We start from the raw sequence: 13823 nt of genomic DNA on the forward strand, positions 1-13823 counted from the left end.
TGTCCCCTTCCCTCCAGCCCTGAGCCCGCCCTGTGACTGCCGGAAGGAAGAAGCCACCAATCAGACATCGACCACGGGCATCGTCATCGGCATCCACATCGGGGTCACGTGCATCATCTTCTGTGTTCTCTTCCTCTTGTTTGGCCAAAGGGGCAGGTGGGCCCGGGGTCAGGAGCGGGGCCGGTCTGGGGTGGGACTTGGGGTGGGAAATGAGGAAAAGCCCTAGCAAGGAGACCATTTGGGGTTCAGTCCTTTCTTGTCTCTATTCCTTTGCCTCTGCTTCTCCCTGGGCCACCCCCCACCCTAACTTCTGGCTCCCCCTTTATTAGGGTCCTCTTGTGTAAGGATGTGGAAAACCAGCTCTCTCCCCCCCAAGGTCCCCGCAGCCAGAGGGACCTGGCCCTGAATGGAGGGAGACAGGGAGAGAGGAGCCAGCTGGGCCGTGAGGAAAAGCACGTGGATGCCAAGGAGTTGGAGCAACTGTTCCCTCCAACCACGGTCGGGGGGCAGCCTGGGCCTCAGCCTATGGTAAGCATTCAGGCCTCCCTTCCTGCTTTCCTATGTCTGATTATTTATTTACTTGTATGTTTATTTGTTTATGTATTTATATATTTAGGTGCCGGTCCTGGGCTTGAACTCAGGGCCTGGGCACTGTCCCTGAGCTCTTTTTGCTCAAAGCTAGGAGTACTCTATCATTTTGAACCACAGCACCACTTCTGATTTTCTGCTGGTTGGTTGGAGATAAGAGTCTCCAGCTGGGAAGGTGGTTCAGTGGTAGAGCGCTTGCCTTGCATGCCTGAGGCCCTGGGTTCGATTCCTCAGCACCACATAAGCAGAAAAAGCCAGAAGTGGCGCTGTGGCTCAAGTAGTAGAGCGCTAGCCTTGAGCTGAAGAGCTGAGGGACAGCGTCCAGGCCCCAGGACCGACAAAAAGAAAAGAGTTTCACAGACTTTTCTGCCCAGGCTGGCCTTGAATTGTGATCCTCCGATCTCAGCCTCTTGAGTAGCTAGGATGACAGGTGTGAACCACCAGCACCAGGCTCCATCTCTTCTTCCGTAGATCTTGGGCATTGGCCTTGATCACCAGCCAGGTCTTTTTTGGGTACAGGACTCTGGGTCAGTGCTTTTTTTTTTCCTATACTCTGCAGCTGGCAGAGAGGCCTGAGGGAAAGAAGGGGTTGGGGGTGGGGGGTGGTTCTCTGGCCTCCAAGCTGATGCCTAGCTGCCTGGCTGTTCCACAGGATCCTGCAGCCCCTGCCCTGTGCGAGGAGTCTCAGTTCTTCAGCCTTGTGGATGGGAGGACACCAGAAGCCAGGGCCCTCTGTGTAGGCCCTGAGGCTGCTCCATCACCCCAGAACCCAGGCCGGGGCCTCCTCCAGGAAGGACAGACCGCTGGCCTTCCCCAGCCCTAACTGGCCATCCACCTCACCAGGACCAGTAGTAGCCAATGCTTGGCAGGCTCTGGGAGGGGGGGTAGCCCCTCTCTCCCCCCCCCACCCCATTCTCAGGTCAAGGGCAACATTTCTCCTGTTCTGTGGGTTCCCATGGTCCCGCCTTGCCCAGCTTTTCTGGCCTGATTGAAGGACAGGGTTCTAGAAACCCTCAGAGCCAGAAAGTTAGGGGGGGGCGTTGGGGAGGGGGCAAGAGGGAGAAGGGTCCTTCTGGAGGTATGCCCTTCCCCCCCACCATTGCCCACCCCCCCCCCCACGCAACTTGGAACTGAGTGAATGTTTTCCTCCCTCAAACTGAAAACTTAGAATTGCAAGAAGAGAGGAAGGCGGATTGACTCCAAAGCTCGGCCCGCGCCATGGCTGGGCCCGGCCTCCGTCTCCTCTGTGGCCGCTTTGTTTCTCAGGATGGATTGATTCTTGCTATTGAGCTCTGTGCACCTACCTCAGCCGGAATGAATGTCTTGGGGAGGGGGGGGGCTCAGCTCTCTGTACCCCCCGCCCCCCCAGAGCCCAAATGCACTCCTACCTCAAGCCCCTTTTATGGGTACGCCCTTCCCTTCCCATGTTGTCTAGAGTTTAAAACAACAACAACAACAAAAAAGCCGGGTGCCAGTGGCTCACGCCTGTCATCCGAGTTCCTCAGGAGGCTGAGATCTGAGGATCAGGGTTCAAGGCCAGCCCCGGCAGGAAAGTCCCTGAGAGTCTTCTTACTAATAAACGACTCAGAAAAGAAAAAGCCAGGAGTGGTGCTGCGGCTCAAGTGGTCGAGCGCTAGCCTTGAGCACAAAGAGGCTTATGGACAGCGCCCAGGCCCTGAGTTCAAGCCCCAGGACCGGCACCAAAAATTTAAAAAAAATTAAAAAAGAAAAGAAAAGGAAAAAAAAAAAAAAAAGATCTTCTCTATTTCCAGGTGTGAAAGCTAAGTCTACCTCAAGGCCCACCCACAGTGGGTTCTGTGTGCTGTCTCCTGTGTTTGTACACCCCTGCTTTTGCTTGTTTATTTGTTTTTTTTTGTTTTTTTTTTGTGTGTGTGTGCCAGTACTGGGGCTTGAACTCAGGACTTGGGCGCCGTCCTTTAGCTTTCTTGGCTCAAGGCAGGTGCTCTCTACCACTGGAGCCACAGTTCCAAAATGCCCGCATTTTGGGGTGGTTCATTGGAGGTAAGAGTCTCACAGATCTGTCCACCTGGGCCTGGAAGGGGTGAGATGCCACTCCATAGTCTGCCCCTGCGTGACTCCTGAATGTACTGTGTGTGAGATGCCATTAGAAAGGCCACCAGACTCACCTTCCCGTCGGACAGTGGGCTGGCCGATCGATTTTGGCCAGGAACTATTTTTATACGAGGTGTGTTTAAGGGTTCTGTTCTTGTGACTCTGTTTCTCCTTTTGGTTGTGTTCTTTGAACTACTTAGATTAAAAAAAAAAAAAAAGGAAGAAAAAAAAAAGGAAGAAAAATTAAAAAAAAAACCCTCAAGACTACAAATACCTATTTTTGGTTACACTCAGAATCTTTTTTTTTTTTTAATAGCAGAAGGAAAACTTTGGTTTTTAAGAAAGAGAAAAAAGTGATATAAATATATCTATAAGTGTATTCCTTAAGAATGAAACTAGGAATGTAGTTCCTGGCCCCTTCCTCCCCCCCCCTAGGGACACCCCAATATTAGTGGATTAGCTGAGCAAGGTAGAGTTTTGTGGTGTTTACCTAGGAAAGTAGAGAGTCGTGTCTGTACGAATTAAGGAAGTGCGGTCTTTCCCTTCTCCCAAGGGATGGGCAAATACTGGGGCTTCTGCTGGCTCTAAGATCCAGCCCCTCATCTTTGTAGCCCCTGCACCCACTTTTCTCCTGAAACCCACTCTTCCTTAGGAAAGGAGAGGAAGTGGGAGGGGCTTGACCTGATTTTCTTTTTCTTTTTTTTTTTTTGTCACTCACTACTCCTGTTGACTGAATAAAAGTCCTCTTTGCCAAAGTGAACCTGGGAGGTTTTTATTTATTTTTTAGTGCTGGGGGTGGTTGTGGGGGGGGGGGGTGTAGGGCAGAGAGATGGGTGAACTCATGAGTACCTGGTCCCTCAGGAAGGACCATTTTCCTGAGGCCAGGTGTTTAGGGGTGCTGGGTGTTTACCCTCAGCCATGGAGTCGGGGCTTAAAGGGGCTGGCGGCCTGAGCTGACCTCAGGTTTATGAATGAAGCAGCTGAGACAGAAGGCTGGATTCGCCTTTGGAAGCTGAGCTGGGATGCAGACACATGCACAGGTACCTTTATTATTATTATTATTAATCATTATTATTATTATCATTTGACCTAGTACTGTGCCCTGAACTCAGGGCCTGGGATTGTTCCTGAGCTGCTTTTGCTCAAGGCTAGCCCTCTACCACTTGAGCCACAGCGCCACTTCCTCTTTTTCTGTGTATGTGGTGCTGAGGAATGGAACCCAGGGCTTCATGCATGCAAGGCAAGCACTCTACCATGTTAAGGCACCTTCCCAGCCCTGCTCTGGGTGCTTTAAAACATGCCCACAGGGCTGGGAAGGTGGCTCAGTGGAAGAGTGCTTGCCTTGCATGCACGAGGCCCTGGGTTCAATTCCTTAGCACCACATAAACAGAAAAAGCTGGAAGTGGCGCTGTGGCTCAAGTGGTAGAGCACTCGCCTTGAGCTGAAGAGCTGAGGGACAGCGCCCAGGCCCAGGGTTCAGGCCCCACGACCAACAACTACAACAAAAAAAAGCTGGACGTGAACTGAGCTCTGGTGGTTCATGCCTGTAATCCTAGCCACTCAAGAGGCTGAGATCTGAGGATCACGGTTCAAAGCCAACCCAGTCAGAAAAGTCTGTGAGACTCTTATCTCCAATAAACCACCAGAAAACCAGAAGTGGTGCTCTGGCTCAAGTGGTCAAGTGGTAGCCTGGGAGCAAAAAAGCTCTGGGATAGTGCCCTGAGTTCAAGCTCCAGGACTGGTACACATACACAAAGAAAGGTCTGATGGTTTAATTCCGGTACATAGGGGCACATGCCCCTCTGAATGCCTGGAAAGGCCTTCTTCACTGCCTACTCTCTCTCCTTTTAGGCAGAGGGCAGACTGTGCAGGCCTGAGAGTAGAATTAAAGAAGAAATCCATAATCCATTTAAGGGACTCCTCCCTCCTCCCTTTGGCCTGGCCTCCCTAGAGTCAATGGAACCTCTAGCCTCAGTAGCCTGTAAATCCTGCACTTGGGGAAGAGGGGCTGTGTCTGGAGGGGTTTGCTGCCATCTAGTGGATGCAAAGAATTACTGCATGGAAACAAGCCTGAATTGTATGGTTGCTCTGATTGAATTTAACAACTGAGATGTGTTCACCCTTACCCCCCACCCCATCACACAAAGCCCTATAGAGGGTGAGCTGGCCTGGCGGTCTACAGGCTTGAATTCAAATAGCCACAACTGTCCAGATACTTTTTTTTAAATGTGTGTTGGTTCTGGGCCTTGAGTGCAGTCCTTGAATTTTTTGCTCAAGGCCAACAGGCTACCACTTGAGCCACATTCTGGCTTCTCCCCTTTGGTAGTTTAGTGAAGATTAGAGTCTTCACAAGGAAGCTGGGTGCTGGTGGCTCACACCTGTCATACTAGCTGCTCAGGAGGCTGAGATCTGAGGATGGCAGTTCAAAGCCAGCCTGGACAGGAAAGTCCATGAGACTCTTACCTTCAATTAAACACGAGAAAACCAGAAGTGGTGCAGTGGCTCAAATGGTAGAGCACTTGCCTTGAGCTGAAGAGCTGAGGGACAGCACCCAGGACCAGAGTTCAAGCACCATGAACAACAACAACAACAAAAAAGAATTTTAAAGCCAGCTTGCCAGTGACTCACGCCTGTAATCCCAGCTACTCAGGAGGCTGAGATCTGAGGATCACAATTCAAAGCCAGCCTGTATAGGAAAGTCTGTGAAACTCTTTTTTTCATTTTTGTTTTTGTTTTTTCAGTCGGGGAGGCTTTTTTCTGGGCTTGGGTGCTGTCCCTGCTCTCTTCAGCTCAAGGTGAGTGCTCTACCACTTGAGCCACAGCGCCACTTCCAGTTTTCTAGTGGTTTATTGTAGATAAGAGTCTCACAGACTTTCCCGCCCAGGCTGGCTTTGAACAGTGATCCTCAGATCTCAGCCTCCTGAGTAGCTAGGAGCCCACCAGCACTCAACTAGTCAGTGAAACTCTTATCTCTAATCACAGAAAAAGCTGGAAGTGGAGCTGGGGGACAGCGTCCAGGTCCCATGACTGGCAAAAATAACAATTAAAAACTTAATTAATGAATAGGTCCAGATAGTTGGGGATAGAGCTCAGTGGCAGAGCATTTGCCTAGCATACCGGAGGCCTGGATTCCAGCCCTAGAACCAAGAGGAGGTGGAGGATATAGTCCAGATTTGTGTGATAATGCCATAAAGAGTTGGAGCCCAGCTGGGCACCAGTGGCTCAGACCTGTAATCCCATCTATTCAGAAAGCTGAGATCTGAGGACTGTGGTTCAAAGCCAGGAAAGTCTGTGAGACTCTTATCTCTAATAAGCTACTCCAAAAAGCTATCAGTGGAGCTGTGGCTCAAGTAGTAGAGCCTTAACCTTGAGTAAAAGCAGCACAGGGAGAGTTCGCGCCCTGAGTTCAAGCCCCAGGACTGGCACACACACACACACACACACACACACACACACACACACACACACACACACAAAGATGGAGACCAGACACACACACACACACACACACACACACACACACACACACACAAAGATGGAGACCAGATGCTGGAGTGAGGCTATGCCCAGGCCTGGAGAGCCGTCCATTGTCCTAGAGTCTAGCCTTAAGGCCACCCAGAGGTCACAAAGTTTTTCTCCTGCTCTCCTCGACCTCCCCCACCCCCACCCCCAGATACACACAATAAAGACTTCCAATGACCTGATGAAGGGAAGCAGATACCCAATTAATTTCCATTTTAGACCAAAAGCCCTCCTCCTTCTACCTTTCAAACATGAATTGCACACACACTCTGTTCCAATTTACACACTGAACCAACGTGGAATTTTTTCCAGCAGGTGCTATGGCCTTTGAAGGGACCAGATCAGACTATTGATTTATTTCCAGCAAACCACTCTCTTTGACCCCAGAAGGGTCAAGGTTAATTATAGAATAAAAACATACTGTGCCCAGCTCCTTCTGAGGGCACAGGGATTCCCCCCCACCCCTCACCCCTGCATCTTTCTGAGCTGGCCAGTGGGTAGATCAGATTTCTGATCCCTTCCCCCCACCCCTACCTCAGATTCATTTCCTTCATCAGGACCCATTAAGAAGAAGGAGAGAAAAAAAAATAAATCTGACCCCTCATTTCCTCCCTGAGAGATAAATTTTAATTTGCTAGAAGCCAACAAAGGAGAGGTGAGCCACATGTTTAGGCTGCCCCCTTTCCAAACTCCCCCCTTCCCTTGAGATGCAAAATCTTTCTAGAAGCTTCTGTACAAGAGCTAGTGGGGAAATGGGGGGGGGCGGGGAAGGCAAGGAGGGCCCAGGGGTATGGACCCCTGAGTCTGCAGTTCCCACAAAGGGTACTCCGGAAGCTGAGATCTGAGGATTGTGGTTCAAAGCCAGGCCAGGCAGGAAAGACCATGAGACTCTTATCTCCAATTAACTGCCAGAAAACCGGAAGAGGTGCTGTGGCTCAAGTGGTAGAGCACTTGCCTTGAGCTGAAGAGCTGAGGGACAGCATCCAAGCCCAGAGTTCAGGCCCCACAACCGGACCCCCCGCCAAAAAAAAGATTTATGTATGGGACCTCATTTGAGCTGCTTTGTCTCCCCAGGGCAGTTTTCTTTGACATCTTTTATGAGATCTTCATGTCCTTCCTTCTCCTGAATCCTTGGTCCTTGTCCACTTTTTTTTTTTGAGGGGGGGGAGGGAGGGTTAGTCTTGGGTCTTGAACTCTGGGCCTGGGCGCTGTCCTTCAGCTCTTCAGCTCAAGGCAAGCGCTCTACCACTTGAACCACAGCACCACTTCTGGTTTTCTGGTGTTTAATTGGAGAGAACAGTCTCATGGTCTTTCCTGCCTGAGGTTGGCTTTAAACCGTGATCCTCAGATCTCAGCCTCCTGAGTAGTTAGGATTACAGGCCCCAGCTCCTTGTCCACTTCTCTGAGCCCCCTTTCCACCCGATCCTTCCTGATCTGCACAGCCAGGAGGAATACTCCTGGAGCCAGGACTCGGGGTGATTTATAGCCCCCAATCCCCAATGACATCTGTCTCTGCTCTTACTCAATGGGTAAGGTCTGGGTCACACACAAACCCACCTGCTGGCATGGTTACACATTATGGTGACCTTTCGTGTTTTGTGGATGGATTGCCTAAGCAAACACACTACCTAAAATGTTTGAAGTTGTAAGTCACAATTCAAAGGCAGTCTGGACAAGAAAGTCTGTGAGACTACAATTAAACACACACACATACACACACACTGCTGGAAGTGGAGCTGTGGCTCAAGTAGTAGAGCTCCAGCCTTGAGCAAAAAATTCAGGGACAGTGACAAACCCTAAGTTCAAGCCCTAATACCAGCATAAACAAACAAACAAACAAACAAATAAATAAATAAGGGGGTGGGACTGGGAATATTTCTTAATTGTAGGGTACTTGCCTAGTGTGCATGAAGCCCTGGGTTCCATTCCTCTATACCACATACATAGAAAAAGAAACTAGAAGTGGTGCTGTGGCTCAAGTGGTAGAGTGTTAGCCTTGAGGGGAAAAAAAAAAGCTCAGGGGATAACATCTAGGCCCTGAGTTCAAGCCCCTGGACTGGCAAAAAAGCAAAAAATAAAAAGAGTTGAGATCCAGTGACTCACACCTGTAATCCTAGCTACTCAGGGGTCTGAGATCAGAGGATTATAGTTCAAAGTCAGCCCAGGCAGGAAAGTCTGTGAGACTCTTCAATTGACCGCAAAAAGCTGGAAGTGGCACTGTGGCTCAAGTGGTAGAGCACTAGCCTGGAACATAAAAGCTTAGGAACAGCTGCCAGGCCCAGAGTTCAAGCTCCAGCACTGGCAAAAGAAAAACAGAGAGAAGAGAGAGTGGAGGATTACAGTTCAAAGCCCGCCAGAGCAAGAAAGTCTATGAATCCCTTATCTTCAATTAACCACCAGAAAACCGGAAGTGGCGCTGTGACTCAAAGTGGTAGAAAGCACTTAACATAATTGTATTGTCTGCATTGCATTTCTCATCCACACAGGGAGCCTGGTCTCAGCCCCACGATATGACATCAGTGGCCTTGAAGCTGTAGATGGGGCTGGCAGTTCTGATCCTATCACAAGCTGTGTCCTGGGGTCCTGTTCAGCTCTTATCTCTCTCCCTCAGAGGGATAACAGCTTAGGATGGGGAAATACCAGAACCCCTGGGGGAAACAGATCAGATCATCTAACTCTTCTGAGGACAAATAGGACAGACCCAGTTCCAGACCGGTCCTGGTTCAGTGCTACTGTAAAGGTCACCCAGCACCAGCAGATTCTGGTAAGAATCTGCACACACCCCACCACCATCACCACCACCACCCCACAAGCCCTTCTTTTGACACAACTTCTGATCTTTCATTGGCTCTGAAGTCTGCTAGAAATAGCCCCTGGTTCCCAGGCAGAGCTGGAGAAGAGGATCTTGTGCCCAGATGGGGGCTTCTACAGCACCTGTGGCAACAGAGTTAGACCCCGTGAGAGTGCTGGGGTCCTCATGTGGACCCCAACTCTACAACTCTAGTTGTGGCTGATGACATGACAAAGGAATACATGGGGGGGGGCGGTTAGGTCATGGGGCTTGAACTCTGGGCCTGGGCGCTGTCCCTCAGCTCCTCAGCTCAAGGCTAGTGCTCTACCACTTGAACCACAGCACCACTTCTGGTTTTCTAGTGGTTTCTAGGAGATAAGAGTCTCATGGATTTTCCTGCCCAGGCTGGCTTTGAACTGTGATCCTCAGATCTCAGCTTCCTGAGTAGCTAGGATTACAGGCATGGAATACCGGTGCCAGCTCCCTTAGCTTTTTCATGCAACGTACTGTACCACTTGAGCTACAGCTCTACTTCTGACTCTTTGGTGGTTGATTGGCGATAAGAGCCTCAACTTTTCTGCTCAGGCTGGTTTTGAACCAGGACCCTCAGCTCTCAGTCTCCTGAGTAGCTAGGATTACAGGTGAGAGCTACCAGGGCATTACCTCTTTCAAGCAGATCCTATGTGTAATTCCTTCCTCTCCTTTGCCTTTCACCCCCATTCTGTTCTCACTGCACGCAGAAAACCCTGCATTTATTCTGCTTTCCCACGTAGGACCTGCCTCTCCAGGGACCTCCTCACAATGGAAGAATATTATGCAGGAAAACATGGGACACTAAGTGTGGCAATATGTATTACTGTCATATGATGTACTATGATACTGACAGTGCCAAGTTATTCTTTTTCCAAATAAAGTCAGCGCTGGGTGCCATAGTGGCTCACATCTGTAATCCTAGCTACTCAGAAACTAAGATTTAAAGCTCACATCTGTAATCCTAGCTACTCAGAAACTAAGATTTAAGGATCTCAGTTTGAAGGCTACCTAGGTAGCAAAGTCTTGTAATTACCCACCAAAAAGAAGGCAATGAAGCTGTAAGCTCAAGTAATAGAGATGTAGTAGCTTTGAGCAGAAAAAGCTCAGACTCTGAAAGTGATAAGCAAACATGCAATCCTAAACTCGAAACTTCATCTTTAACATACACATATGCAGCCACATACTTGGACCAAAGCCCGAAATAACAGTATTCTGATAATTACCAAATAAGTTCAAAAGCCACCACCACAAGATGGCACAATACTAGAAGACTAAACAAATACACATACTAGTGCCATAAAACACCACAAAGTGGTCTTTTTTTCAACCTCTGAAAATGTAGCCTTGCCAAAACAAGGCCTCAAAAAATTGGTTTAAGACTCAGAGTTGTTCCTCTCCACGGAAATCTTTAGTAAAAGGCGAAAGATTTATACGATCTGAAGAGAAACCAGAGTATGAGCTGTGCTGCCCATAATTCAGGTCTCAGTGAACAGCAAACCTTATCACGCTAATGGTGGTTAGTCGATCCAAGAGTTTGTCCAAAAGAGAAACCTTTCCCATTGTTTTGCATATAAAAGCTTCGTTTGAACAACTATATAGGAAAAATAAATTTTTTAATGTTGCTGTTTCGCACTTGTGCCGTGCGCGGTGCACCATGGGTATGCAAATTAGAGAACCCACTCTGCCCGCCCTTCCCGTTCTGGCAGTCGCGGAGCTTAGGCTGGAGCTACTGCGGGAGCTTTAGCGGGCGAACCCGGGGGACCAGTTAGTCAGACTCCGAGGTTTTCTGGTTTGTAGTTTTGAATGTCTGGGTTTGATTTCTTTAAGAGACTGCCATTAACTTGAAAAAAATGCATCAGGAAACATTCGTTGGACAGAAAATTCAGGATCGTGCGTGATCCTCCCTTGGGTGTGAGTGAAGGATCTGACCCAGGGGAGGGCACGCCAGGGGTTAAACGGTTTTCCTAAACGACCCGGCAAGCATTAAGGGTATGTTGGGTTGGTTGTGCTGGTGGTGGCTACCATGCACTCTGATTTATACGCAGTGGAGTATTCAGGCAACGTCCTGGCTACAATGGGGACATGGTCTTCTTGTCCTAAACCCCTGAAGGTTAAACATGCATCTGTCTTTCCTGAGACAGGGTATCACGGTGAAGCCCAGGATAACCCCAAACTCAGGATCCTCCTGCCTCAGCGATCTAGTGCTGGACGCGTTGAATGGAAGCCAGCTTTTATTTTTACTTAAATATTTACTTTTACTTTAATCAATGCTTAATGTTTTGGTGCCGATCCGGAGGCTGAAACTCAGGCTGTCTCTAAACTCCTTTTGCTGCGGGCTAAGGCTCCACACCACTAGAGCAACGGCACCACTTCCAGCTTTCTCTGTGATTAATTGGAGATGAGTCTCACGGACTTCCCTGGCCCAACTGGTTCTGAATCACGAGAAGTTCAGATCTCAGCCTGGCGAGTTGCTAGGATTACAGGAGTGAGCCACTGGGTCGTGGGGCCTGAACTCTGGGCCTCAGCTCTTCAGCTCAAGGCTAGCGCTCTACCACTTGAGCCACAGCGCCACTTCCGGTTTTTTTCTTTTTGTTTGTGTGGTGCTGATGGAATCGAACCCAGGGCCTCATGCATGCAAGGCAAGCGCTCTACCACTTGAACCACAGTGTTACATCCGGTTTTCTCGTGGTTAATTGAGATAAGAGTCTGCTGGACTTTTCTTGCCTGGGCTGGCTTTGAATCGCCTCCTAAGTGAGCCACCACCACCCGGCTTCCCCAGCTTCTGCACCCCTCACCCCCGAGTCAGTTCTAGAGCCTGAGCTGAGGACCTGGGTGCTGTCCCTGAGACTAGCAACTCTAGCTTCCAGTTTTTTCCTGTGTATGTGTTTCTGAGGAATGGAACCCAGAGCTTCATGCATGGTAGGAAAGCACTCTCCCACTGGGCCACATTACCCGCCCCTCATACAGAGCTTTCTTCCCACCCACTTACTCTGCTAGTATTAGTACAGTATTTTCAATCAATATAGCACTGTAACCTTAACAGTTACTAAGAAGGCATAGTTCTACATCCCCAAACGGCTAAATGTAAGATTATCACTTATCAGTAGACAAGGACTTATGGTACCACAAATTGCAAAGAAAAAAGTAGCCCAAAAAGAGTTAAACGGAATCAAGCGCCCTATTTCTTTTATGCTGCAAGTACCACCCTAGCTAGAAGCAGTACAACACTACCCTAACTAAGTAGCACACCTTATGAATAGGAGCTTATTTTCTTTCTTTTAGACAAAAGAAAAAATAGCCTTGACAGGTCAAGGCCTCGAAAAATTAGTTTAAAACTCAGAGTTGTTTCTCCCCACGGAAATCTTTAGTAAAAGGCGAAAGATTTATACGATCTGAAGAGAAACCAGAGTATAACCTCGAGGTGCGCTGACACACAGGCCTAGGAAAGACAACTCCTCGTACGTCTACGGTAGCTATTTTTCAAAAGCGCTACTATATCGAGAGGTGTACGTGATACATTCTGCCAATTATATTTCCTAGGTTAAAAGACTCAGATCATGGTTAAATATACTTCATTTGGAAAAAAACTTTTGCCCTAGTTGCAGTGTACTCTGGGTATGCAAATGAGCGCTGAATAATTACCCCTGGGAGCTTCAGTTTCACCTGGAGTAAGTGGAGGCCCTGTGCGCTTGGCTCTCTGGGGTTTAAACCCTGCTCTGCTCGCACACAGGGATTCTGAATTTGGGTTTCTTACTCTAGGAGCATGAGTTATTTATTTATTTATTTTTGGAACGTAAAGGAGTTTTTAAGTACTTGGTGTGGAGAGAGGTGGTAAATTCAGTTAATAATATCCCCCTAGTGGCCAGCAAGGCTTTGCAGAAGGGAAAAGGGGACCCAAGGACGCGAAGATATTGACCAAACCTTTTACTTCCACCTGGTGCAAGGCCCCAAGACTTTCTTCCATTGTTTCCAGTGATGCATATATTATTTGTTTTGGAGATAGCCGCAAACGAGCAAGAGATGCATGAAAGCCGCGCAGGTGCATTGCATAGACAGGGCCGGGTCAGCGCCTGCTGCGGGGGGGGGGGGGGGGGGGGCGCATGCGCACTGCCTTGCCCTTTGGATTGCGTTGCATCTTGGCTCCTAAGCTTTGGAGTTAGTTTCCCTTTGCGTGGTCCATCAGGTCACCCACAAGGGAGGGAAGGTGGAAGGTTTTGGTTTTATTCAATATCTCTAGGCCATCTGGAGGCTGAGAATGGAAGGATTGGTTGGCAGACAGAGGGAGACAGCAAAGGCAGATGAGACCACCAGAAAGCCGGGTCTGGAGACGTGGTTTAGGAGGTCAAGGTATGGCAAGGCAGACCAGCCAAAGAGGAGGACCACTTTTTAGAGAGGATAAAGGAGTTTATTGCCAGGAACCTGAACCAGGAGAGTGCCAGAAAGAAGTTCTGATCCCTGCTGGGTGCCAGTGGCTGTAATCCTAGCTACTCAGGAGGCTGAGATCTGAGGATCATGATTCAAAGCCAGCCTGGACTGAAAAGTCCCCCACCAGAAAACCGGAAGTGAAGCTGTGGCTCAAAGTAGTAGAGTGCTAGCTTTGAGCAAAAGAGCTCAGGCCCTGACTTCAAGCCCTACAGCTGATGGGGGCGGGGGTGGGGGGGTGGGGAGGTGGGGGGGGTGTGGGGGAGAGGTAGGGAAGGAATAAAGGGAGAAGAGAAGGAAGAAGAAGGAGGAAAAGAAGAAAGAAGTAGCTTGGATCTCCAGGAAGAGGAAATCCTGAGTTTTATTCAAGCTGATTACATACAAAAAGTCACTA

The 13823-nt window shown here is 49.0% G+C and overlaps 1 protein-coding gene and 2 non-coding genes across 3 annotated transcripts in view; 1 reads left to right on the plus strand and 2 right to left on the minus strand.

The window, feature by feature from the left end:
- Igdcc3 (immunoglobulin superfamily DCC subclass member 3) overlaps positions 1–3396 on the plus strand; it is a 40371-nt gene extending 36975 nt beyond the window's left edge. The window contains exons 12-14 of the mRNA XM_069995441.1: positions 18–156; positions 330–528; positions 1241–3396. Coding sequence (XP_069851542.1) covers positions 18–156; positions 330–528; positions 1241–1411 — 509 coding nt within the window. The 3' untranslated portion in view covers positions 1412–3396. The remainder of the gene's footprint in view (positions 1–17; positions 157–329; positions 529–1240) is intronic.
- A 6951-nt stretch (positions 3397–10347) lies between these two features.
- Positions 10348–10463, minus strand: LOC138809057 (U5 spliceosomal RNA). Its single transcript, XR_011366683.1, has one exon. It is a non-coding gene; the product is annotated as a U5 spliceosomal RNA (small nuclear RNA).
- A 1840-nt stretch (positions 10464–12303) lies between these two features.
- LOC138809069 (U5 spliceosomal RNA) lies at positions 12304–12419 on the minus strand. The gene has a single exon (XR_011366692.1). It is a non-coding gene; the product is annotated as a U5 spliceosomal RNA (small nuclear RNA).
- Positions 12420–13823: the final 1404 nt, after the last annotated feature.

Source organism: Dipodomys merriami, unplaced genomic scaffold (genome assembly GCF_024711535.1).
Source record: "Dipodomys merriami isolate MVZ:Mamm:240054 unplaced genomic scaffold, mDipMer1.0.p SCAF_48, whole genome shotgun sequence".
NCBI classification, from domain to species: Eukaryota; Metazoa; Chordata; class Mammalia; order Rodentia; family Heteromyidae; genus Dipodomys; species Dipodomys merriami.